This window comes from Aulonocara sp. 'chitande type north' Nkhata Bay, linkage group LG18 (genome assembly GCF_057382095.1).
Source record: "Aulonocara sp. 'chitande type north' Nkhata Bay isolate Kocher_YH1m ecotype deep benthic linkage group LG18, A_spYH_male_GT1.1, whole genome shotgun sequence".
Taxonomy (NCBI): Eukaryota; Metazoa; Chordata; class Actinopteri; order Cichliformes; family Cichlidae; genus Aulonocara; species Aulonocara sp. 'chitande type north' Nkhata Bay.
Window position 1 is genome coordinate 9,745,860 of NC_141361.1, and position 25,812 is coordinate 9,771,671.

The window sequence follows — 25,812 nt, forward strand, 5'->3', positions numbered from 1 at the left end:
TAATTTTTCTTTCCAGGAGTCCAAGACATACAGTACACCAGCTGGCAGATGCTTTCATCCAAAGTGCCTGGCTGTCTTGTTTGCATCAGTGAGAGCTGAACCCATAACAGCCTTTTCACAGTAGACCTGAAAATAGCCACCAAAAATGCAATAAAAATACACCAGAATGAATGTTTCCTGCTTTTACATAACCATAAGTCTAAAAAGCCAGGCTGTAGCTCAGTGAGCGTCTCTTAGTGGCCTCGCAGATTGGAGTTTCAGTCCTTGGTTTTCTGGGTTCGGGTGACAGATGCTCACTTGGACTGACGAGAACTGAGCTGTCCAAGATAACAAAAATAGTACAGAAGATTCCGGCTCTGGGATGACTTCTTCTTTTTAAATCTCTCACTAAGTCTGTGAGCTTCCCCCAGGTTTTTCCCTCTGAACTCTGTTCTTGCACATGTACATTTAAGGTTTTACTGTTTTAAGACCCGTTTCAAGCTGATAAATCCCCATTTCCTGCGCTTAAGTGTACCTTACATGAACCAAACTAAGTTGATAAAGACACCGTCTCCCCCTGTTACATGGCTTTCCTTCCGTTTCAGTTATATCTGGGTGTGGTGCTGGCAGCTGTGGTGATCGTCACCGGCTGTTTCTCTTACTTCCAAGAAGCCAAAAGCTCTCGAATCATGGAGTCCTTCAAGAAAATGGTGCCACAGGTAAGTTGTTGCATTTGGTGTTTGTGTACTCTCAGAGCTTTCTGAATCAATAAGCCGTCCCTCAAGTAGGGCTTACACACTCACTTGAGTGGAAACCTAATAAGCTTGCACAAAGGAAGAATAAATGTTTGAGCCAACTTTGGATTGTGAGTGTGTTTGCATAAAAACTCCCCTTGCGTTATCCACCTCTAGCACTTTGATTGCCTAATTCTTTAATCTATTTAGACTCTTTTCACACACTTCTCGCGCCTCTTTTCCCTACCTGTCTTCCTCCTCTCATCTCCCTTCTCGTCTATATCTGTCTTTTACATACCTCCATACCCCCTGGCTTCTCTTCTTTTTATATCGCTCCTCTCTCCTCATCTGACTAAATCCTCTCTCTGTTCCCAGACGTTCTCTCTTCCTCACACTCCCTCTCCCTGATCTTCTTTTTTTCTCCATGCCAGCAAGCGATGGTGATCCGGGAGGGGGAGAAGATGCAGATCAATGCAGACCTTGTGGTGCTGGGAGATCTGGTGGAGATCAAAGGGGGAGACCGCGTCCCAGCTGACCTTCGAGTGATCTCTTCCAGCGGATGCAAGGTAGGGGAGGGGTGCTGGGCCCGTCCCTGGGGAACCTGGAAGTCGCAGTGGGATTACAGTAGCTCAGCTGACTTTGGTATTTCTACCTTATTTTCTCTTTTTTCTAGCACATTGTTTATCATAAAGAGCATCTGAGCATGCAAACATTTGCAGGTAAACGAAGTACAGGTGACTTGGACGGGAATGATAAATAAATCAAATAACTCATAAAATATTTGGCCTTGTGATAAACTGTTCACCAGCTGTCAGTCCTTGAAAGATATTTTAGTCTGGATCAAAGTAATGCACCAACCCACAACAATGCTGCAGTAATCAGACTTTCCACCTTTCCCAGTTTCCCTTAAAAATGATTTCAATAATGTTTCCTGAACGTTTTTTTTAAACATCTTCTTGTTAAAGCCTTTTCCCCTGCCAACAAGCAATGTGCAGTTGTACATGCAAAAACTGTTGTTGTGTTAGCTATGACCATATTTACATCACCCAGAAAATGCTTTCATTATGGCTCGCTTCCAAGACACCACGTAATCACATTCAAACACGATGCTTGAGCGGCTAGTTGTCTGCTTCTGATTTGCAGTTTAATGAAAAACTGAGTCAGATTGTTCCTGTAGAATTCATCTCATACTGATGAGCCAGGGAAAGGGCATTTTGTATACATATTTTGTGTGAAAGATTAATCTGGTTTTGATTAAATTTTCGTCTTTTTTTATGTCGAGTCTGAGTAAGGTCTGCGCGCTCACTTGGACATTTCTTAATATTTTCTGCATAAATATGACCTAAAGGTTCATCTGACTCTGACAAAGGTCTTAAAAGGAGATAAAGAGGACCAGTTTAGATAACTGAAATAAAAAATATCTGACTTGGTCACTGATTAAACATAAACTAAATTCTTCATGGCATGGATTCAACAAGGTTTTAGAAACACAAGTGTCTATCTCAGGGCTTTCCACTGACATGATATTATTATGCATTACTACTACTACTACTACTAATAATAATAATATTTCAAAAATAATAATTTTTGAATTTTTTATTTCAATAAAGTGAAAAACATGGAAAAAAAACCCCACAAATGCAAGAAGACAAAAAGATGTGTTGGCTGCACATCCACAATCCACCACATCCCAAAGGTGCTTTGTTGACTTGAGATCTGATGTCTCTGAAGCCCATTTTACAACTCTTTGTCATGCTGGACAAACCGATTTGAGATCATTTGAACTTGATGTGATGCATTCAGCTTTAAGCAGCTATCACCAGCATGTCTGGCACCAACAACTGTGCCATGTTCAAAGTCACTTAAATGAACTTGAGCAGGTCATCTTGACCATACACCAAGGTATTGGCTGATTTGATATTTGCACCAACAGTTGAACAAGTGCACCTAACGTTGTGGTCAGTGAATATACGTTATATGTATATTTTCTACAACACTTCTCATTGAACCGATCCATAAAGCACTGTCAGAACAGCCTTCTTGTTCAAGCAGTTGGTAGCAAACATGCAGATGGGCATCACAAACCTTACAATCCTGTTATATACACCAGTGTTGTTTAGTTAGTCTTCTGATGGTGGAATCATTAGCCACTGTAAAACAGGCCTTTCACATTGAGTTCCTTTGTGACCGACCAGGCAGACTACCAAATGCCTTTAACTGTAGTATTTTTTGTTTTGTTTTGTTTCTTGAGCACACCTGAAGTGAGCAACAAAGATCTTTAATTTCTTTTGTCTGTCTGACTACGAAGTTGTCTAAATTCTCCAGAGAAGGCTTATACATTTCAACATTTTCCCAGTCTGATGATCCTGAACATCCGTTTTTCTCAGATCCTCCTTTGTTTGAGCCATAATACATTTTCTACATGGGGATGGGAATAAACCTACCATGAAAACAGGGCGCTCACTCTCACCTAATTGTCATCCCTGATTTATTTCACCTTTAAATTGAATGCTACTCCTAGAGTTTCACACACCTTTCTCCCTCACTGATATGTAATATTGTATCATTTTCCTCATTCAATAAATTACCAAGTCTAATATCTTACCTGTATTTAATTGGGTTTAATTTATCTGCTTTTTATGGCTTGTGTGGAAATCAGATAATGTTGTAGGTGCTACCGGTATAGAAAATATCAAAGGCTTTTTCTGCAGCTGCACTTGCTGTTGCCGAATAGGGTGAAGGTTTCTCTCAGTGGTTCAAATTTCTACACCGTGTTGCAGCGAGCACCTAGATCAGAACACAGTTTTGACAAGACAAGAGCGCTATATCACTTGTTGTTATAAAGTCCTTTTTTTCCATTTCCAGCCTGTCAGTTTCACCTCTTCAGTCTCTCTGATAACACCGCGCTCACATCCATTTTCTCTCTCTCCCTGTGAAGGTGGACAACTCCTCTCTGACGGGAGAATCTGAGCCTCAGACGCGCTCCCCGGAGTTCACGCACCAGAATCCTCTGGAGACCCGCAACATCTGTTTCTTTTCCACCAACTGTGTCGAGGGTCAGTAGGCCACATCTGGCCAAGATTGTCTCTTATCGGCTCTAAATGTCTTCCTTTAAGCCATCTGGAGATCAGCATCATTTTTGCTTTACCACCCATCGGTGAATGTGTTCCAGTACATGATCCGTACACTGCACCACGCAGTGTGTAGCTGCTCATGCAGAATGCATGAGGATTAGTAATAAGCATTTCCATCTGAGATAGAATCACTGGGAATTTGAGTGGTCAGTGGCTGTCAGTCATAAAGTTTCAAAGGGATTTTATCAGATTTATCAGATAGATCTTAGAACAAGATGTACATTAGAAGAACATCTAATGGTGATGGAGTTATTATGAAGTTTTAGAAGCTAGATTTTTTTAAACAGTTCTGAACACTTGCATGTTATCTTTGAAGATCTGCGTTTTGGCCACACGTTTGTGGAGCCATTTCTGACTTAATTTAAAGATTTTTTTTTTTTTTATGAAAGTGAAGTGTTAAAAAAGTACATCCTACTTATCTACAAGCTCAGAAGTGTCTGTCCTTGTTTTTGAAATACACATTTGTTTCCAACTAATTGAACATTAAACCAGTCAGAAATGCTGTAATTTAATGGAATACCTGTGTGGGTGTATGGAGGCCCATTTTCAGCACTCTTGTGTTCAAATGGCACATTATGTTCCCTAATGCAGGTTTAGCATGTTAACGGGCTTTGATTACGTTAGCACAGCTGAAAGATGTGCTGATTAAAGAAACAATAAATTTGGCTGGGTGTGTGGAAGATCGGCTTTTATGTGTTCAGACGTAATGGACATTCTGAAAGTCTTTAAAATCGAAGGCTATTCAGTTGGAGGCCTAAAAAGAAACAGGATTGCATATAAAAGGTGTGTACTGCAAAGTGGCCCTAACCAGAGTAGAACAAGACGTGGGAGAAACTGAGCAAGATTACAAGTATAGTTTAAGAAGCACAGCTCAGGTCCTCAAGAGGAAGCTTCATTAAATTGTCCCCACCAGATTGTGCTGGTTTGTAAACGAGTAGAGCACAGTTGCACAAAGCTTTTTTTTTTTTTGGCAATTTAGCACACAGAATACTCTTCGTTTCTTACACTCTGATGAATTTCAGAAGAAAGTTATTTTTTGAGGGACATTTTAAGGCTATAATCAAACCCACAGAGGGTGATGCTACAGACACTCAACACGATATTTCTTTCCTTCTTTAATCAGCAGAACAGTTTTCAGCTGTGCCAGCATAATTGGAAAAAGGTTTTCAAATGATAAATTAGCCTTCAAACGTGATCAACTTGCATTAGCTACCACAATGTGCCAGTGCAACACGGGAGTGACAGTTGCTGAAAATGGACCTCTGCATGTCTATTCGATTAAAAATCATAAAAGATTCACATTTAAAATTCAATTAATCATTAATTTGCAACATCTGTGGTTTGTTATCGTATATAACTAAGTGTGTTTTTCTGCAAAAATCAAAGACATACCTACATCCGGAAAACAAACTCTATCAGAAACTGTGCTGGTTGCCCAGAGTAACTCACAGTTTTCACATTTCAGAGGATAAGGTAGAGTCTGCTTATCTGGATTCTCTCCTCATCCACTTTCTCGAGCATCTGCTCAGTCCATCCAAGCACCCATCACTGGCCAACACCTGTAATTCACCTCCATCTATCACTGCTCTACAGCCAGTTATGTCTCGCCATCGAACCTCCTCATTGTTTACACATTAGAGCACGTCGTCTGCAGTGCCCACGGTATCCACGCTGTTAGCATTTGTTTTCCCCTGCGCATATGACTCTGAGTCTCACTACAGCAGTGAGAGCATCTGGTCACCCAGCTGAAAGCTGTAACTCACACCTAGTGGTCTGTAATTTCACGACCTCTCATGTGAAGAGCTGTCTTAAAAAAATAGCCATCATTTGAAAAACCGATGCTTCTTGACTAGCGACTGCAACAAACTGATGTTGTTAACTACTGAACTGATGAATCATCCAAAGACTTTAATTTAACTTTTAATTGCACAAAAAAAAAAAGGTGAGTTTGGTGAATGTTTTATATCTATTTAATGCAGAATGTGGACCTCAGGCTTCTGGTCTAGAGCACCTTGAGGCTTTCCTGTGTGCTTCAGCATTTGCATGAGTGGCTAAAATCTAATCACTTGAATATTAATGTCAGGAAAACAGAACCATGCATTTTCATTTCCCAACAAATATCTTTGAGTTTTTTTCTTTATTGCTGCCTGATTCACTGACAACCAGGAACTACATTTCTATTAAAAGATCAGATAATACCTCACACATACTGCTTAGGACACATATTTACAGTACTGTGCAAAACTTTGAGCCACCCTTCATTTCCTAATATTTAACTTTTTTTTAAAGCCTCCTAACACTGATCTACGAATCATTCAGGCATAAAAAAGGCACCTAACTTTAAATTCGAGGGATGAAGCAGTGCTTTGTTGACACATAACAAACGAACCAAAAAAATCAAATTTAAATTGGGTCTTTAGACACTTTGCAAAAACACATACTTGCATTTCTTTAGATGAACCAACAAAAAATGTCAAACATAACACGGACTGACAGCCGTAAAATAGTATTGTTGCACTAACATTGTGATTCCCAAAGAGCTATTAGCTGAAAACTTGGCATATCTGTGTAAGATGTGCAGTGAGTCCTTGAAATGTGTTAGGAAACTGGACAAGTGGAGGACAAAGAAGTGGCAGCCTTAAAAAAATCATCTACAGCAGATGAACAGTATCTGACAGTCATGTCCTTAAGAAAAATAATTCAGCAAAGACCTGTCAAAACCTGAGAGATGCATCTGACTCTTCAGATGATCCATCTACTGTTCACTGAAGCCTCATCAGAAATGTCTCTGTAGAAAGGTGGCTGTCAAGAAGCCATTCTTAAGGAAGGAAAACAGGGAGGAAAGGCTGAGGTGTGTCATATTGCACGTGTAGTGCACGGAAAATCAGTGGCAACAGGTCTTATGGGAGCGAGGAGTCAAAATTTGACATTTTTGGTTCAACTCGTCATTAACAGAAGAAAGCTTGCACAAAGGAGTTCAAGCTGTGCTGAAGCATAGAGATGGTTGGACAGAATATTGAGTTTCAAACTCATTAAAATTGTGCAAACTCTTCTTTTTTTGTCTTGCATAGTCTATTTCCATCTCTGCTTCAGGATGTTTCAATAAATCCTGGAAGTATGTCCCATTTTCCTAGAAATATATGAAGAAATGAGAGGTGGCCAGTTTGTACCCCCACCAAAAAAGAAATCACTGACAGCAAGACTTTATAACAAAGCTCATAGCTTCATAGCAGCCTTCCCCTTTGGACCAACCACAGCTTTGCACTCTCACATTCAAACACCTTCACTTGTCAGATTTACATGACTAAGCAAGCCATTAAAATGTTCTTTCAGATTCAAAATAATAACTCCCATTTAATAGTTACTGCTGTACTTTGAGACATAGCACAAGAGCATTTTCACACGTACTTGTTCCTCTAGCGGCTTATGAAAACAACTATTAGATAATCTTTTTCATAATTACACTAAAGACTGGAATGAGACCCTGTATTACATCCGAGTAATAACTTTAGTTACACATTTAAAACAAGGATATAACCACTATTTGCTGGAAGGAGGGCCAGTGAGTGAAATCATGATCACATTTTATTTTAATTCATATTGTCTCCACTGTGCAGCTGTTCATGTTTTGCTGTTTTTTTGGTGGCCTATTTTTGTTTTATCTATTGCACAGTCATCCTAATTACAGTATTATGCCCTGCAGAACAGAAATCTCCTGTAAACCAATTTTAACTGAGTCAAGGCAGTTACATTGAACTAATTTTATCGGTAATGTCCCTTTGTGGTAAACAGAATGACTGATTTAAATTTAATGACCCCCTACTGTAGGTACAGCTCGTGGCATTGTGATAGCCACCGGTGACCGAACGGTGATGGGTCGCATCGCCACTCTGGCATCTGAGCTGGAGGTCCGCCAGACACCTATCAGCATCGAGATCGAGCATTTCATCCACATCATCACTGGTGTGGCTGTTTTCTTGGGAGTCAGTTTCTTCATCCTGTCACTCATCCTGGGATACACGTGGCTGGAGGCCGTCATTTTCCTCATTGGCATCATTGTAGCTAATGTGCCTGAGGGGCTTCTGGCTACTGTCACTGTGAGTATAGTGTATCTGAGTGTTTGTGCGTCTCTCTCCCTTTTTTTTGTTTTTTGTTTTTTTAGAACAATAAGTTTTATAATAATGATTTTCTCCAAAATATATCTGCAAGATTTTCTATAAATAGCCGAGCATTTTAAAAGGTTTAATGAGAGTTTATGTCCCTCCACAGCTTCTTTCTGTCCTTGCTGCAATGACATAATGTGCACTTCAGTTTACAATAATCCCCTGTTGCAAGATCACTCCATAATATGCTTCTGGGAAAAGGAAGTGAATGGAGCCATGTGGGAAAGAAAAACTGGCTGTGCTACACAAAGATACAAAATGGTGTTTGAAATGGTAGTTTTAAACAAAGAATATGATTCAGGTTGATTGCAGGGGGGGCTTTTACAGGTACTTTTTTTTTACATCAACAGCAAGATTTTGTTTAAATAAACTGTAAAGAACCATCATAATGAGCAGAGCGAGGCAGGAGCTGACTAGTGTGTGGACTGTAGTGTGTGGGTATGTTGGATTACTTTTTGTACATTTGATTGCGGTCTAGCTTTTGGTTGTACAAGGTATCATTAGCATGATTACTTAAAGCTGCTTTCTTTGTGTTTTTGCAATTTGGAAGATCAGAAACTAGCTTCTGAAATTACTGTAAGAAAATGGAAAGTTTTCATTTGTTTTTAAGCTCTGTTTTCTAGCTTTGATGGACATTCTTCACCTGTTAAATATGTATAGCAGAAGTCTGTCTGTGTCTATTGATAATGGGAATTTAAGATCACAGGCAGCAATAATGAAACCAACAAACAAACAAAAAAGACTTAAAGGCTTTACAAAAATTAGGAAAATAGCAGTAGGTGGCATTAATTTCCCACGGGCTTTTCATCTCGAGCAGCTGCTTTCATACCCATTTGATATTGTTGACATAAACATATTGATTAGTGCAGGTTTGCATGTGCCAGTTCCAAAGCCCTGATGGCATGCCTGCTGGCTCACTGTCACGGTTTACTGGCACATCTACGTGGAACCAAGCCATCATCAATGTTATTAGTTACACCTGTGCTTTTCCTATCACTAATTTACCCTCGCTGAATGTTAGGTGTAGGTCTAATGATCTTACAGAACACAGCAAAGTGATTTATTACCGAATCTTGTTCTTACAAAAAAAAAAATGTAGCTAACTTTTTCTGCAACAACAAACAGAGAGCAGGTTGAGGGGGATGCCAGCTGGCATTTTAAATGCCATCAGTCGACATTTCAGTGGTCGCAGAAAATAAATTAACTTCCAGTGGCTGGTTTCTTTAGTTGCATTCCCTTTAAATACATCATACAGTAAGGTATGTGTGAAAATGCTTGTGTGTACATTATGTGTGATATATTAGTTGCTATGTGGGTGACATATGGACTATGTCCACTCATCATATTTTTATGTTCTTGTTCACCTGCTGTTAACTAACCAGCGAGATCCTCACACACATACACACACTCTCATTGAGAAGGTACCCGGACCACGCATGGTTTCACATGCACAAACACTTGAATGCTCCGCTGCGTACACATGCTTTCACAATCATCCATCCTCGCCTCTCCTTTTTCTCCCTCCCCTACTCTTTCTCTGCCCTCACCTCCCACTGTCCTCCCAGGTGTGTCTGACTCTCACTGCCAAGCGAATGGCCAAGAAGAACTGTCTAGTAAAGAACCTGGAGGCCGTAGAGACTCTCGGCTCCACCTCCACCATCTGCTCCGACAAGACGGGCACGCTGACCCAGAACCGTATGACGGTGGCCCACATGTGGTTCGACAACCAGATCCATGATGCGGACACCACCGAGGACCAGACTGGTAAGACTGAGATGAAAGGAGAGGAGGAAAACAAGGGGGAAAGTAAGGAAAGAGAGAGAGAGAGCTTGGAGAGTGAAAGATATAAAGGAGAGATGGAGTGGGGGATGCGGAGGGGGGGGAGTGCGACCACCTGCTGAAATTCATCTGTCCAATGTTCACACCGCCAACCAACAAGGCTGTTCACTCTACTGCTTGGATTAATTGAGCAGCGGTATGCGGTGGGCGGCATAACCCTCAGCTACAAACGTGTCTTTTCCCAGAATTCCTCTGCAAGACTGCTTCTGCGGAACCAATCGGATTCTTGACTCCTGTGGAAAATCGAGCCAAAATTTAAAGAAGCTTTTAGCAATAACCAAAAGGTCTGGCAGGAGAAAAAACAGGTGTTCCATGAATACTAATTAGTCCTGAGTCAGACAATTGTGAACTCATACAAGGAATAGCCAGTGGTGCTGACAAAGGCTGTACAAGAGAAACGAGGCAAGAGCTACGAAAAACACAGTGTGTTCAATTTTTTTTTCTCCATAAAGTATGCAGACGATTTTTACAGCTGCTGCAGTCTTTTTAGCCTTTTGTACTGCACCGTGTCAAGCTCAACAATCCCAGCCATAGTGTGTCAGTGTGTTTCCACAATAACGTTGTACACAGTCCAGGAAAATATGAAAAATGAATGCAGGCGCCTGCAGTAGAGTGAAGGTCATTTTCAGTGCAATTGGGTGGGAGGGTTGAAATTTTGATACAAGTCATTTCCAAACACCTTTTTATTTTGAGTCCCTCTAGTTAAAAATGAATGGCATTTTAGAGACTGGGGATTTGAAAAATCACTTTTGTCAAGGAAACAGTGATTGTTCAACTTAACTGACCCTGATTCTATTATTTAGCTACAATATTCAGTTGTACTCTGTGAACTGAGAGTTAAGTCCATAGCATAAATACTGCATGAGTCCTACTTAAAAAAAAGCCTAACACAGTTCCTTCTCCTATTCTCTCAGGTTTGGGTTTTGACAAGAGCTCTCCTACTTGGACTGCTTTGTCTCGCGTGGCTGGCCTCTGCAACAGAGCTGTTTTCAAACCCGGACAGGCGCACCTTCCCATCGTAATGGTAAAAGAAAGTATATATATATTTATACTGCCACTCACTCACACTTATTGGTGTATTGGTGCCTGAAGAAGTATGTATAATATTTATTTTTCCCCCCAATATCCTCTGCTCATCTCCAAAGAAGAGGAGCAGTATTCACAGTGAATTTGGTTCAGATAAAAGAGGGAGAGGCAGCTATATGAATACGCTTTTTGAACAAACAGTGCTGTGTGTGGAGGGCAGAGGTGTAAAGGAGCCAAAGTGCAGCACAGAAGAGGCGTGAAGAATCCAACTAAAAGCGAGCTTTATTAGCAGATAAGTCCAATACAATAAAATCCAAACATTAATCCACAAGGCACGAGGGAGACCAGAACTCTACGGAGGAACTCTGAAAGCAAAGCAGAACAATACAGGACTAAACAGACATAAGCGGATGACATGACCAAGACAAATACAGGGACAGGACAATTTATACAGGCAACTGATTAGGAATTAGACATAGGAGAATAACAAGAAATGGGCACAGACAATCCAGACAATCAGACAGGGAGGAAGTAAAACTGAAAACAAGACACAAAAAACACTAGCAAAGTAAAACAGGAAATGAACCAGAGACGTGAAATAGGAAAGTACATTTTAAACATGCTTGAATTAATTTACACAGAGCGGCAATGCCAGACAAAACAGAGGGCAAGGAAAACTGAAAGTGACTGTACTCTGTGAAGTCAGAAAGCTGACACTCATCTGAAGCAAAATGTGACTCCGAGATCCAAAATATTACAAGAAATAAAAGTCACTATTTGAATAATTATTGAGTTAAGACAGGAATCCAAAATCCTTCCTAAATACTAAAGAAGAAACTGGAGGCCATACACACGCTGAGCAATGACTAAAGCTTAAATACAACAAGAATTAATACTTGAATGATAACAAAAAAGGCAATGCAAGAATATAAAACTTCACCTCAAAATAATCAAGAAGATATACTTCTTGTTTAGCACAGCAGCCAACCGACCAACTAAACAAACAAACAAACAAGCAAACAAAACTCAAAACCCAAGAACCAAAACCAGGGACACTGATCGATTCCTGACTCAGTGCTCTACCAGAATGTGAACACTGGACACATATAATGTAGCACTGAAGACACTATATGTCTCTTACATTACCTAACACATAAGTTTGACTCTTGTTTTAAAACCTTAAGTTGAACATTGTTTCCATCACCATCTTCCTTTTTTTTTGAAACCGTATGTCACCAGCTGAGGGGTGGATGTGACACCACACATTCATAAGTTAGTGACTTGTCAATCACAAGTCCAAAGCATGCACTTTTTAAAATATATATCTTATTTTAAATAGAAGCTTACATATTAAAAAAAAATCACGTTGTATTCAGTAAGACTAGAGACTGAGACTTAAACATGTCAAGGAAATGTTACAGAGGTCATAAATCAAGAGAAAATGAGCATGTTCTCAAACGCTTCTGTTATTACCAGGTTTCTTTTTGCAACCAAAATAGTCACGCACTGCTGGCTGGCAGAAAGAACCGAGGTTCAAGGCTTTAGCCCCAGAGGCTACATCTATCTTTTATATACACTGTGTGGGCATAACCCACTCTCCTCCTGTCTCTGATTGGCTTACTCCAGCCAGTCATCACTTGTCATGTCCAAACCCAGCCAAACCAACCAATGAAGGCAATGAGTATTCACCAATCAAAAACAGGGTAAGGAAGGATGCGCTTCACCATCCTTGGAGAAAAAAATAACCTGCCGTACTGAAAGATAGATGTTGTTTGGGATTTATAAGTGGTTCTATGCAATGCAGCATGAAAAATAGATATGTACCTGCCGCATGTATACCATGCAACACAGCAGCGATCACGCTATAACATCAAGTTACTGAAAACTTTGCATTTATATTTCAGCTTTGTGAATTATCTCTACTCCCTAAAAAGGTGGAGTATACCACTTTTAGTTTAATCCAAAGGCATTCTGAGTGGGTCTTTTATATTTGGATCAAATAATGCATGCACATTATTCATGACATGATTTTTGACAACATGGTTTGCCAGTAGGGTGAACTTAACAACATGTGGGAAGTGTTAGCTGAGTTGTCACTCCAAAATAAGAAGTGGTGAAATCAGTGTTCACTCACTAAAGCTAAAAAAAGATTTAAAAAAAATGTTTGGGTTGCTGTCAGTTTAATTCATGACAAGACTGAAAACTGTTAAACCTATAAGTGCTGTTGTTGTGCCCACAGGCGTAGATAGATAAACTTCACATACACACATTTGTTGCTAAAATAGCTTTAAAGTTAAAGTACAGAAAAATGCAAAAAGCAGAGTCAAACAGCAGCAACTTTTGTAACATAAATCAAAGCACTTGTTACACATCTTAGCCTCTTTTAATGTTCCATGCAGACAAAGTGGTGATACTTCCGATCAAAGATTTATATGCTTGAATATGTGCTTAACTAAAAGTGGCAATAAAGCCATGTAAAAGTAGTATAAGTGTAAAAGACCCTAATAAAAAAAAATGTAAAAGTAAATAATTTAAAATGTATTTAAAGTCCACGCAGAAGAATAGACCTGATCATGTTATTATAATACTTATTACATCATATATCTGGCGTTTGCAGTTTGCACGTTGTTCAAACGGGGGCTAATTTAAACGTTTGCACATACTGCCGGCAATTTAATCTATAAGGTTAACATTGTTAACAGAGATTCAATTTGAAATCTCAATCTGAAAATTTACTGGCGTACATAAATAATATAAATGTAGCGAAGCTAGAAGGAAAACATTTGCCTCTGAAATGTAATGCAGCGTAGGTATACAACAGCACGAAATGCCGCAACTGCTGTTTGCATTATTCAAATATGAGCATATAAAATATGTATATTTTCTAAATGATCATACACTTTATCTTTAAATGAATCACGCCATCAGCTCCCATACTGAGTGTATTAGAGGTTAAAAGCACAATGTTCTCCTTTGAAATGCGTAACGCTGAAAAGCATAATGGCACTATGCTCAAGAAAAGTGTAAACACTTCAAAAGAAACGTATGCACCGTGCTTTACATTAGAGTAGCCGTTATTGTGTCTCTTATCAGAAAGAGTATTACACAGATCCCTGAGAGTGGAATTTTTTTTTTACATGTTGAGTTTTCATACCTTCTGCCTGAGGGTATCGGCTCCGGCTCTTTGTACAGGATGTGGTTCGGGTCTCTGGTAATTTCGAGGCTCTCCCTTCTCACTGTCTCTTCTAACATCTCTTGGATGAGACGAGAGGGAAAAGATGGGGCCAGCATGCCAATTATGTTCCCTGCCCTTCTGATCAGATTTTGAAGTTGTTATCTCAGTTTAACGGACTGGTTACCAAACCTTCTTGTTATGCCATACTTGAGCAAAGATAGTTTGTATTCTCTCCTGTGGTCAGCCCATCCTCAGCTGCATGGCAGCCACAGGGGAATGAAAACAACCCATAAAAATAATTTGTCAGTACCACTTGACACTTGGCTTGGCATCTCTCTCACACATAAATACACATACACAGAGGATAATCCAATGCACCCCTGGAAATGACTCCCCCAGCACAGATACACAAACACACACACACTGCTGGAAAGGTAAGTCAATAATATCTCCGTCTTCTACCGACTGCTGCCCCTCCAAACTGTGCTACATTGACCTAAAGAAATTCTCAGCATGGCTCTCAGTGACAGGGATTACAGCTTCTTGACTCAGATGGGAGCAGACGGTGCCAGTGCAGCCTCTGTACCCCTCAAGGTGGGCAGATTTGCTCCTTGGATTAAGTGACACGCGTATATCCCAGCAGCCCTCGAACACAGCAGTCGAGGCTCCATTAACATTACGCGAACAAGTACCCATCTTACTCGGGAAAGGAGATGGAATTTCCATGATCTATTTATTCATTCATGAAAAGGCACAAACAAGGACAAATCTTGTGGAGTGCGTGTCCTTGTTTGGCGGCCGTTCATGAATGAATAAACAGAAACAAAGAGAAATTTCTTGTCTTGGTTTAGCTCCCACTGGTGTATCGGGTGTCAGGTCAATCAGTTTAGCATGGATTTTAATAAATTGGCTCTAAGAGTGGTTTGAAATGCCGTTATTATCATGGAATTTTTATGAAGGTGGATTTCACAGGTTATCAAAAAAGAATTTTCTCTAAAATTATCCAAGTATCACAGCAAGCAACTTTATCAGACAAGTTAAAGCTGATAAACCTCGAAAAACAAAGAAATATCAAACAAGCTGCTTCTAGGAAAAAGAGAATAATACTACTTTGAGACTCGTGAAATAGGCTTTCTTACCATCTGTGTAAAGTTTATTGCAGGACACACTCTGAGACATGGATCTAATAAGCTTAGGTACAACATCAAGTTTGATGTATGCAGATTGTACCCACTGATTCACTCCCCACAAGGCATCAATTCCCACGATATTTCGCTCCATACTACAACCTCCTTGAAAACAGCTAGAGGACACATCAATCTTGTGCTGCCACAGCTCAATAAATTACATTTTTTATTAGAATCCCAAACATTAGGTTTGCTTTTTTCCACTTTGACACCCATATATTTTTGATCAGCGCGTTATCTCCCAGCTCCTTTCCCATTCATTGGTTAGCAGATGTAGATCTTATCAGCAGACACGCTGTAAGATGGTCTTTCTAAATTTCTTTCCCAGGCTGCTTTTAGTCACAGACTGTTATAACAGCCAACTTTGAAGGCCTCTTTGTGTGGAATATTAAAATCTGTTTTCCAGCCATGACCAAAGATATTGCCGCGGTTCTTTCTCATTGGATGTCTTTCATCTGCGATAGTACAAACACATATAGTGTAGCTTATACTTGAAGATACTCTGTATCTGTCCTCATGTGGAAGCAGTTTACAAATATTAAGACTTATGAAGCTTTTTCTTTTGAATTAAGGTCACATGTAGCTACACAGGAAAAAAATGCCATCAACCTCAATGACCTCAATGAATATGATCTGAGATAATTTGTTATACTGGAGCTTGTGTTTTGTTGGACTCAGTATTTAGAATTAGTAGAATTAATTGGTCGGGGTTAGAAAAAGATCACGTTTTAGATATAAAAGCAACATTAAACAGATGAATTTCTATCGTCTTAAGGAAACGGCTATAAACAGTGGCTTCAGATTTTTATAGGTCATCATAACAGCTAGGACAAATGATTTAAGGAGCGCTTTAATTAAATATGGTTTACTCAGGCACTCGAGAAAATAACTCCATCAAGGACAGTTCTTCACCACCGGCGACACACATGTGGGTGGTCTGTGGAAACAGAGCTGAAGACCCCCAGCTACAGCTGGAGCATATCTGAGAAACTGGCCCCGCTACAGACTGAAGTGTGAAGTCTTTGTTGCTGCCCTACATGCCAGATAAATAGATCAAGCATCAAAATTAACCTTTTCTTCCTGAATTTCCTTGAGTATATTATTTTTTCACACCACTATTGGAAAAATATAACCTAATAATTTACTCATTTACTACAATCTTAGCAACCAATTTGCTGCTGATTATTGCCAACAGGCAATACTCAAATGTCTTCCTCCAACAATATTTATTTAGAAAATCATCAAGACCTTTAGAAGCTGCCCTTGAGAGTTTACAAACAGCATATGTAGCCAACTAATTAGCTATATTTTTCCTGAAGAAACTGGGCTGTTTTAATAAAACTCTTCCTCATCTTGTAGATTTTTTAAAAAGGGGAAAACATTGACTTCTTTAACATGAAGTTATTAACTTAGACAACAATATTGTGGCCAGCATTGGTAATTCAGATCATACTCCACTACCTGCATAATTAATAAGAAACATAATGGATGTAAAGGAAGTCCTCTCGGGTATCTCAGCTAGTGTTTTAATCAATTAAATAACACATAATCCCAAAGCTTCCCTCCACTGCAGTACGATAAACACAGGCAATGAGACAGACAACACTCATTTCCTAATATGCATATGTTAGTGACTGTGCTAATGTGCTCCTGTGTGTGTTTCCCCAGAGGGAGACAGCGGGGGACGCATCAGAGTCAGCTCTGTTGAAATCCATCGAAGTGTGCTGTGGGAGTGTTCGTGACATGAGAGCTGCAAACCCCAAAGTGGCAGAGATCCCATTCAACTCCACCAACAAATATCAGGTATTGCATGAGACTAGTGTCACGTCATGGCTTTGGGCTTGAACTGATGAGAAAATTAACACAAGGCTGAAATTTATTACTGTGCATTCTGGGTTTTTGTATATATACATATATTAAGCAACCTAAAAATGTAATAGAGTAACTGTTATGTAAATAGATATTGTTGCTCACTAGCCAGAGGAGGTATTTATTTCTAATCTTGACCAATTTTATGTTTATGAAAGCTGCACTAACATATGTTATCACATAAAACTGACTGCTTTTCTGTCAATTTTTGTATTAAAATAAATTTTTACAATGTTTTAACAATCTAGATTTCTAGATTCTAGAATCAGTGTGAGCAAGACTACACAAAAACAAATAATGCCATGAAACTTAGTGAAAGACAAGGACAAAGTCTTTAAAATGTCAGTATGGGTCCAGATCTTTTGGGTTGCAGTTCCAGTGGTTTTATTTTTAATGTATTCATTTTATTTATTCATTCATTTCAATTAAGAGGTTATTCCTCTATTTACTTTAAATGATCTTTCACAGTTCTGTCAGAGCTGTGGTGAGTTTTTCACACAGATTTCCAAGACGTCCATGAGAGGAAAAAAACAGAATTTTTTCCTTATATGCCAGAACTAAATCATGCATATTCATTTTTTAACCTTTTCCTACTGAGGGAAGGCAGCCTGAACATGTCTGCTCTTTTACCAGAGACACCCTGCTTAAAATTCGCACTGCTGCACGCATTCATACTTGGAAGCTGCCCAACAAGCCACAAATGCAGCATTGTTGGTAACAGGAAAAACGGTTGCAGCATTAAAGCAATGTGTTTTATTTATGTTAGAAAGATACATCAGGATTATGAACTGGCTTGGCTGGGATACTAAGAAAGTGCTCTGCTGTTGCCTTTCAATGCACAGAAATCCCATTTGTAAATCTATTGTATGTTGAATATGCTATTGAATTGTAAATGGGTTGGTAACCTGCTTATAAACAGTGCCTGAATAAAAAGGCCTAACATGCCGGGAGAAGAACAGGTGAGAAGACCTGGATGTACATCACTAATTAAAATTTGCCATCATGCTAGACAATATCAAACATTTGCAGAGGTAGCTTCTTATGAGTCTGAGCAAAGACAAGCATGCTCTGTAATATTATTTTTTCACCAAAGTGGATTAAAAAAAATTGAGGAGAAGCTATTTTTTTAATAAAATTGAACAAACATTTCCCATCCAGTATCTGTAGTAGAGAGGCAGTTGTGAAAGGTCTTACGTTAATCCACATGCTTCACTCCGTCCTCTAACAGTCAACACCAACAGAGCCAAAAGTTAATACTGAACTATATGAAGCCATCACGCAGAGCATTAACACCTTGCTCAGGGGAAGTGTAACAATTAACGCACAGAGATGTGTGTTCGCTTCGCTTTTCCACACCCAGTCTTTCCCAGCTTGTGTGGAGATTCGAACCAGCATATGAATTGCACAGCAGCAGTGTTGAAGCAAACAAAGTACTTCCCGCATGCATCTTGTGCACCTGTTCCCTGACTTAGAATAGGCACGTCTGTGTTAGGGGAGGGGAAATAAAGCAATTTTGCTCTGGTTTTCTGAGATTAGATATGTTGTGACTCAGATACAAATTACCTTGGGGAATGTGTGTGTGTGTGTGTGTGTGTGTGTGTGTGTGTGTGTGTGTGTGTGTGTGTGTGTGTGAGGGAGTGTGTGCACACAAACTACTGTAGGTATGGGGGAAGGGATAATGCAAGGTGCTACACCAGAGGAATATATGCAATTGGGTAAATGAATGTCCCTTCAACATAAGGCATACATATGACTTTCAAGGTACACTCAGTCAATTCAACCTTGAGATGATTTTTTTTAACCAGTTGGAAAATATGACAGCAGTGAAAACAAAATAAAAAAAATAATAAATAAAAAATCAGACTAACAATAGACAATCCACAATGAACCGCATGTGTGTATTGTTTTTAAAGCAAATCCCACAGTGTCCTCACATTTCCTCCTGTGCGTTTTCTTCTAGCTCTCTATCCATGAAGCGGAGGACAATCCCGCTGGTCATATTCTGGTCATGAAGGGAGCTCCCGAAAGAATCCTGGACAGGTTGGTTAATCAATAATGGATCGATTATATGTCTCAGTAGGAAAATAGCACAAAATTTGACTCGTTTTTCATTTAATGTTTCCTGTTGCTTTGTGGTTGCGGTAAAAAAAGACTCTATCCAGGCTGTTAATTTTCTATATATTGCTTTGTTACTGTCAGGGAAAAGATTAAAATCCAGCAACATAATAAAACTGGTTGTTTTTATCTTTTTTTCATAGGCTTTGTTTAAAATATGGCAGCAATATCCTTTAATTTGTCTTTATTCATGCATAATATTTACAAGTGGGAACAGGTTAAGAAAACTTAACATTTATGCACCCGCATGATTGGGATTCATTTTGGCACTGTTTAACAGTCTGATGGATGCTCCACTGTTAGAGGCGGCAGGGCGCAGAGTCACTAGAGGTGGGCGGTAGATGACCAGGGGAAAAATGTGAAGTTAAACTTACCTGAAAGAACATTTTTTCTTATTCTATCATGTTGACATTTATTTTACTAAAATTAAACTTATTTTTTCCCTTAAAAAAAAAAAGATGATAGTTGTTTTAAAAAACAGTATGACTTGGGGTGGAAAAAGTTATTGTACTTTAACAGCTACTTTTGCAGCAAAAGTTCTACCCGGGGGTAAGTACTAACTACGAAAGTCCCCGGGGAGCTGCATACTTTCAAAGCCTTCTTTCTGCTTGCATTCGCACTGCTAATGGGAACTCTAACGTGATGTAATAGCTGGCCAGCGGTTGGTAATGCAACATCACCTCTTGTTGTGGTCCTTTGTTTTCTTGTAATCCTGTTTGAGCAGCTTCATTTTCTTTCTGCATTGCTTCACTGTGTGGTGGATGCCTTGTAGCAAGTTGAAGGGAATTGATTTTTTTATTTTTATTTTTTAACGTTTGCCTCTGACAAGTCAAAATCTTGTTGCATTTCCTTCTTTTCATATAGGCACAATAAAGCCTGGATGCCACTGTCAGTTTACTTCTTTGTGTTATTTTCTCCACTTTACGGTTAATAAGAGTTGTTGTATGAGAGTATTGTTTTACCATGGTTTTAAGGGTTTTTTTCATGTGAGCTGTCAGTTCCCTTTTATGCTGAGAAAGTATCTACTTTTAAAAGAAGCAAACAAAACAAAACAAAACAAAACCCTCAAAGCAGAGTTGTGAACTACAGGGGTCTCCAGTTTATGCTGTACAGCCACAGAAAAAAAGAGGGCACTACATGTCAAAGTTTGGATTGTGAATAACTTCCTGCTGTCCACATCTCTGCCTAATAATAAGATTAAGCGCTCCTCCAGTGTGCATATACTTTGTATGTAACAGTGGTGCAAAAACAAACCCAACTCAGTGCTGACATGAATATTGAATTTAGAATAAAGCCACAGTAAAGCTGTTGTTGGCTGATAAAAAAACAACTTATCCCTTTAAAGGCGCAAATCTTTTTTGACACCACATATCACATTGTCCATATAGCTGGAGCTCATCCTGCTTATGTAATACAAGCACGCTGATTATTGTAAGCACCGTAGTTCTAAATTTATTATTCATTGTTTTACAGATGCAGCACCATTATGGTACAAGGCCAGGAGGAGCCTATGGATGAAATGTGGAGAGAGGCTTTCCAAAGTGCCTACCTGGAGCTGGGTGGACTGGGAGAAAGGGTGCTTGGTACGTTTATCTAGTGGCACCAAATAAAAGCAGTCTGCTTGGGAATAGGTGGAGAGGAGAAGCAGCTGGACACAGCACTTACTTTTTATAATCGCCTTGGTACACAGGGTAGTTTGCCCTAATGTCCCCATAAAGGTAAAGAATGCTTGCACTGCAAGTTTTTGGCTCTTGCCTTGGATTGGAGCTGACACAGAGCAAACACTTATAACCAATGTTACACAAAATATTAGAAACATTTGTTTGCAGCGTTTTAAGGAGTATCAGGTGAAAATTGAGCAGTAAAATTCAGCACATTTTGGGTTAAAAAAAATCAGTACTGGAAGTTCAGCTTTCGGTGTTTCTAAAGTGTTCGGCATTCTGACTCTGTAAATGTCATCATTTTGACAACCAAGGAGAAAACTTACCTGGCATCTTTTAAAAAGTGCCATAGGTAATAATTATGTGCTATCATCATTTTGTTAGAGTAGGCGTCACAACAGTGGAATATGGAATGGTGCCATTTTAGAGTGAAACTCCTGAAATTGTGTAAATTAGTGTGTCTCAGTTATGCCTTAGGTGATGATGATGATGGGTTGGGTGCTTCTCCCGTTTTAGACTGAGTGTGGTGTTTCATCCAAAGTATCTCACTTTGGGCGATTGGAGAGAGAGAGAGATATGACGGAAGCGATGTGTATCATGAATTAATAAAAATGCCCGATTCAATTTGTGTTGCAAATCTGCGACTTCTGAATCTGAATAAGCATATGGAAATGTACAGGATCACTGCAACCAGATGTATTTTCTGAGGGTGTATTTCATATATAAATCTTACTCACATTTCCTTAACGAGCTTAACTGTAAATAGCAACAGTAACAGTAAAGTCCACCATCAAAAATCAGTATTGCTTATTGTTATATGTTTCCTGGGGGTCGTAAAAAACAAGCGTCTTTTTAAAGGTTAAAAATATGTTTCTCTCTTGTTTTTTCAGTAGCTGTAGTGTACTTTGAGATTTCATTTCAGTCTGTTATGAACAATCACCTCACTGATCTCTCTCCTCTTCCAGGCTTCTGCCACTTGAATCTATCCTCATCTCAGTTCCCTCGAGGATTCACCTTCGACTGCGACGACACGAACTTCCCCACTATGCAGCTCTGCTTCCTGGGTCTCATCTCCATGATTGATCCTCCGCGTGCCGCTGTGCCTGACGCAGTGGGTAAATGCCGCTCTGCTGGCATCAAGGTAACACTTTCTGCAGATTAATTTATAGTGCTTCCTGATACTCCTTTCCCTCTGGCTTCATTCATCAAGCTTTTTAAAGAGGGGATTTGCATGTCAAATATCTTTTCAAATCACATAGTGAAGTCCAAATGACAACTGATCACTTCTCAGGACCATGACAGATCATGACCAATGGACAAATTAGTTCAGGCACGGCACAAAGTCAAGCTCAGCTGCAATCCCAACAGATCAGCTGATGTCAGTGTGGGCTGGCATTGACATCAGACTTTTTGCCAGAAGGCTCAGCTAGCCTTCTGGCAAAACCCACACGGGAATGCTATTTTAAGCTGCTGTAAGCTGTCGGAAATGTTCTGCATCTGCAAGCGACTTTGCAGTCCACCTTTATCCCAGGTCCTGCTTTCATGTGTACTGTACATGACTTATTCATTGTCATATGTGTTGCAAGTGATGCCTGTTCTCTGCTATAGTCATACTGCTGATCTCCCCACTTTATGCTTTCAACATAGCTTGTGTAGAGGTCACAGAACAGCAGGCTGCTAAATATATTTCACTGCAGATGGAAAAACCCATCTTCCTTTGACTATGAGTATAGATGAAAATGCTTATGGCATGTTTTGCATAAACACTTTGAAGGCTGGCTGAAGTACCCGAACAGTTTTAGAGTTTGCTCGGTAGTTTATCAGAGCTACTGTTGCAGGTGTGGCTATCTTCGGGTAAGAAGTGACAGACAGTTTTACGAATAAATTATGGCTTTGGGATGAAGAATTCAAAATAATTGGCAAATTGAATTGTTGGCGTTAAAATAAAAAGCATGGAAGGCGATAAAGAATGAGCTGAATATATTCTGATAGCAATTTGTAAAAAGAATCCATTTAGCTAAATGCAGATTCAGTGATTTACTGCAAATTGTCATTATATGTTAATCGACTCCAACTACACAGAGCAGATTTCTTTTTTTTTTTTCGTCAGAAAAGTAATAAGCCAGGCCGCAGGAAGGTTAAACAACTTCCAGCAGAGATAAAAATGGATAATGAGGAGAATGAGGCATTCTAACTCAGGGGAACAACTACAAATATGGGGAAAGGATTTTGCATGTTTAATTTCAGGTACAGTAGTTATCACGCTTCTTTTTGAAAGACAACCTGTAATTGGCTTAAAAGTGAACTAGAGGCAGAAGTGACTGAAAATGCTGCTGTATTTATTTTTGTAGAAAACAGCTGGAAAGTTTGTGTTAAAAACATATCTGATAAAAAGTTTAAAACTCAAATGTTTGTGAAGGTTCTCAGTCATCCAAATCATCGTAGTCTAAGGAGCTTGGAAAGAAAAGCGTCTGGGCTTCTTTAAGTTGCTTGAAGACGTTTCACCTCTCATCCGAGAAGCTTCTTCAGTTCTAAGGGTCAATTGGTGGGGAGTCCCAGATTTAAGATCTGTGGGAGTTTCCCCCAAAGAGGGACAATGGACACCCTGGTGATCCTCTACCTAATCACACAAGCCAAGGTGTGAAAACGGGTGTGGGTCACAATCAACCAAGGTTTCAGGTGAGCTCATTGCGAAACATGGCCCCACCCTATCATGCGATTTCCTGAGGTCAGATGGCCCAGGATGTGAGTGGGCGTTAAGATGCCTTGGAAGGGATCTCAGTACTCGATTATAGATGGCAGACAGTTGGTGTCGTAAGCCACCGCCTCTGTTCTAAGATGGTCGTTCACAGTGGACATAGATGGCTTCTTTCACTCCTCTTTCAAACCATCTGTCTTCTCTGTCCAAAATGTGAACATTGGCATCCTCGAAAGAGTGACCTTTGACCTTAAGATGCAGATGGACAGCCGAGTCTTGTTCCGTGGAGGTGGCCTTTCTTTAAAACTCCACGTTTCATGACAGTTTTAGTTGAATATATAAACTTTGTTTTGACTGATGCATTAGGACATGTATTAAGCTATATCTCTGTTTTAGTGCCTCTAAAACATATAAATCTAGTTATAGTTTACATTATGGATTGCAGTGTAAGATTTTCACTTTTGCTCTTTATCAAAATAGTTTAAACCTACAGGAAATGATCCCATTTCTAAACAATTTCTACAAATAAATACTCGAAAATATAGTAGCTTTAAAATGATCCAGGGAAATATAATTTTTGTAGCTGTACAGTTGGGTGATTTTGTAGTTTGTAGTTTTGCCTCTTTACCACACCACAATGGATTTTAAATCAAACAATCAAGATGGGATTGTGAAGTACCTCTGAAATTGGGGTACTTTGTATAAAAATGACTGTATTTCCTGAACAGTTAATGTAACACTTTTGGTCAAACCCCTTGAGTTAAAGTTGAAAGTCTGCACTTTAAACGCATCTTGATTATTTGATTTGAAATCCACTTTGGTGGCTTACAGAGGTAAAACTACAAAACAAGACCCGTTTCTTTAAATACTTTTAGCTGGATGTTAAATTTTCATTATGCTGTGTAATCACAATATGTCCACTGGGTGACTTTGAAAGAACAGAAAATAATCTCCATTATGCAGTATGTTCTTTTGTCACTTCTGTAATGAAATGAAAAGTGGGCTTCTTAGCAAAGTCTGCATCTGTCAGTTACTTGTTATTGGAAGATTACAAAGGATTGGATGATACTCGAACTAAACAATAGACGAAAATACGGTGCCTAAAACCAGCATAAGAATTGTTACCTTCTGCAGGTGCAGCTGGGGATTGGCGAAAGTGGATGAATTTCAGTACACATCACCAACTTCTGTAGTTTCTTTTACCCAAAGACAAAGATTTGATGGATTATTTGTAAAATCATACTATTTTGCCTATAAGAAAGCATCACATTTAAGATTTAATAAATTTACTGTACGATTTGAACCTTTAACCCCTGATAACCCCACTTCCTCCCAGTTTAACTACACAGCACATCTGGATGAGTTATGTGCCTGTAGAGCCTATACTAAACTGTAGCTTAGGAATGCTCTGATACATGGCATACAGATGAGATACAGTCAGGCTTCATGTGACTTAAGGGATCCTTCTGTCCACGGTCAGGTGATCATGGTTACCGGGGACCACCCAATCACAGCCAAGGCCATTGCTAAGGGTGTAGGAATCATCTCTGAGGGAAACGAAACGGTTGAGGACATCGCTGAGAGACTAAACATCCCTCTGAGCCAAGTTAACCCCAGGTGTGTGTGCACGTGTATAAAGGGAGAGTCTGACTGCGTGCTTTAGCTTCTAATAGTGTCTGTGCGACTGTGAGAGTGTTTCAGTTTGTGAACTATGTTGTGTCTTCTGGATGTGTTGTGCATATAAAGTGGAAGCAGTTGATTTAAATTTAAAAAAAAAAAAAAAAAAGGATACCAGTCGCATATCTTTCCATTCAAAAGCGTATTATAAAGATCAGAATCAGAAGAAACAACTTTGTTACATGTCTCAAGGTAATAAAATCTGCCTACTAGGACCTCTGAAGGTCACTAAGGTTAAAAGAAAACCTCTTTAATGGAGCAGAGTCAGACAGCCTCTCTACTTGTAAGATTATGCTTAAAGATTTAGATAAAGCTTATATTTAGGGCTGGATTAGATGCAAGCTGCTCGGGGCTTCCCATCATGTGCTGAGCATTTCTTCTTCGCTCCCCTTTTTTCATCCTTTATGTGTTTGTACACCACTCTACTCCTTAGTTATTATTCATCTCTGGCTCTCTTCCACAGTGTGACATTTGTCCTCACCCCCAACCAGTCACAGCCGATGGTTCTGATTCTGCCAGAGGTTTCTTCCTGTTAAAAGGGAGATTTTCCTTCCC

General features: G+C 39.4%; 1 protein-coding gene across 2 annotated transcripts in view; it reads left to right on the plus strand.

Moving 5' to 3' along the window:
- The window catches only part of atp1a2a (ATPase Na+/K+ transporting subunit alpha 2a), a 57,508-nt gene that overhangs the window by 8,203 nt on the left and 23,493 nt on the right, over window positions 1-25,812 (plus strand). For both annotated transcript variants that reach the window (XM_086273258.1, XM_086273257.1), the window contains exons 5-15: window positions 585-698; window positions 1,145-1,279; window positions 3,652-3,769; window positions 7,676-7,944; window positions 9,576-9,774; window positions 10,764-10,873; window positions 16,906-17,040; window positions 19,067-19,146; window positions 20,695-20,804; window positions 21,848-22,023; window positions 25,061-25,197. In XM_086273258.1, coding sequence (XP_086129384.1) covers window positions 585-698; window positions 1,145-1,279; window positions 3,652-3,769; window positions 7,676-7,944; window positions 9,576-9,774; window positions 10,764-10,873; window positions 16,906-17,040; window positions 19,067-19,146; window positions 20,695-20,804; window positions 21,848-22,023; window positions 25,061-25,197 — 1,583 coding nt within the window. The remainder of the gene's footprint in view (window positions 1-584; window positions 699-1,144; window positions 1,280-3,651; window positions 3,770-7,675; window positions 7,945-9,575; window positions 9,775-10,763; window positions 10,874-16,905; window positions 17,041-19,066; window positions 19,147-20,694; window positions 20,805-21,847; window positions 22,024-25,060; window positions 25,198-25,812) is intronic.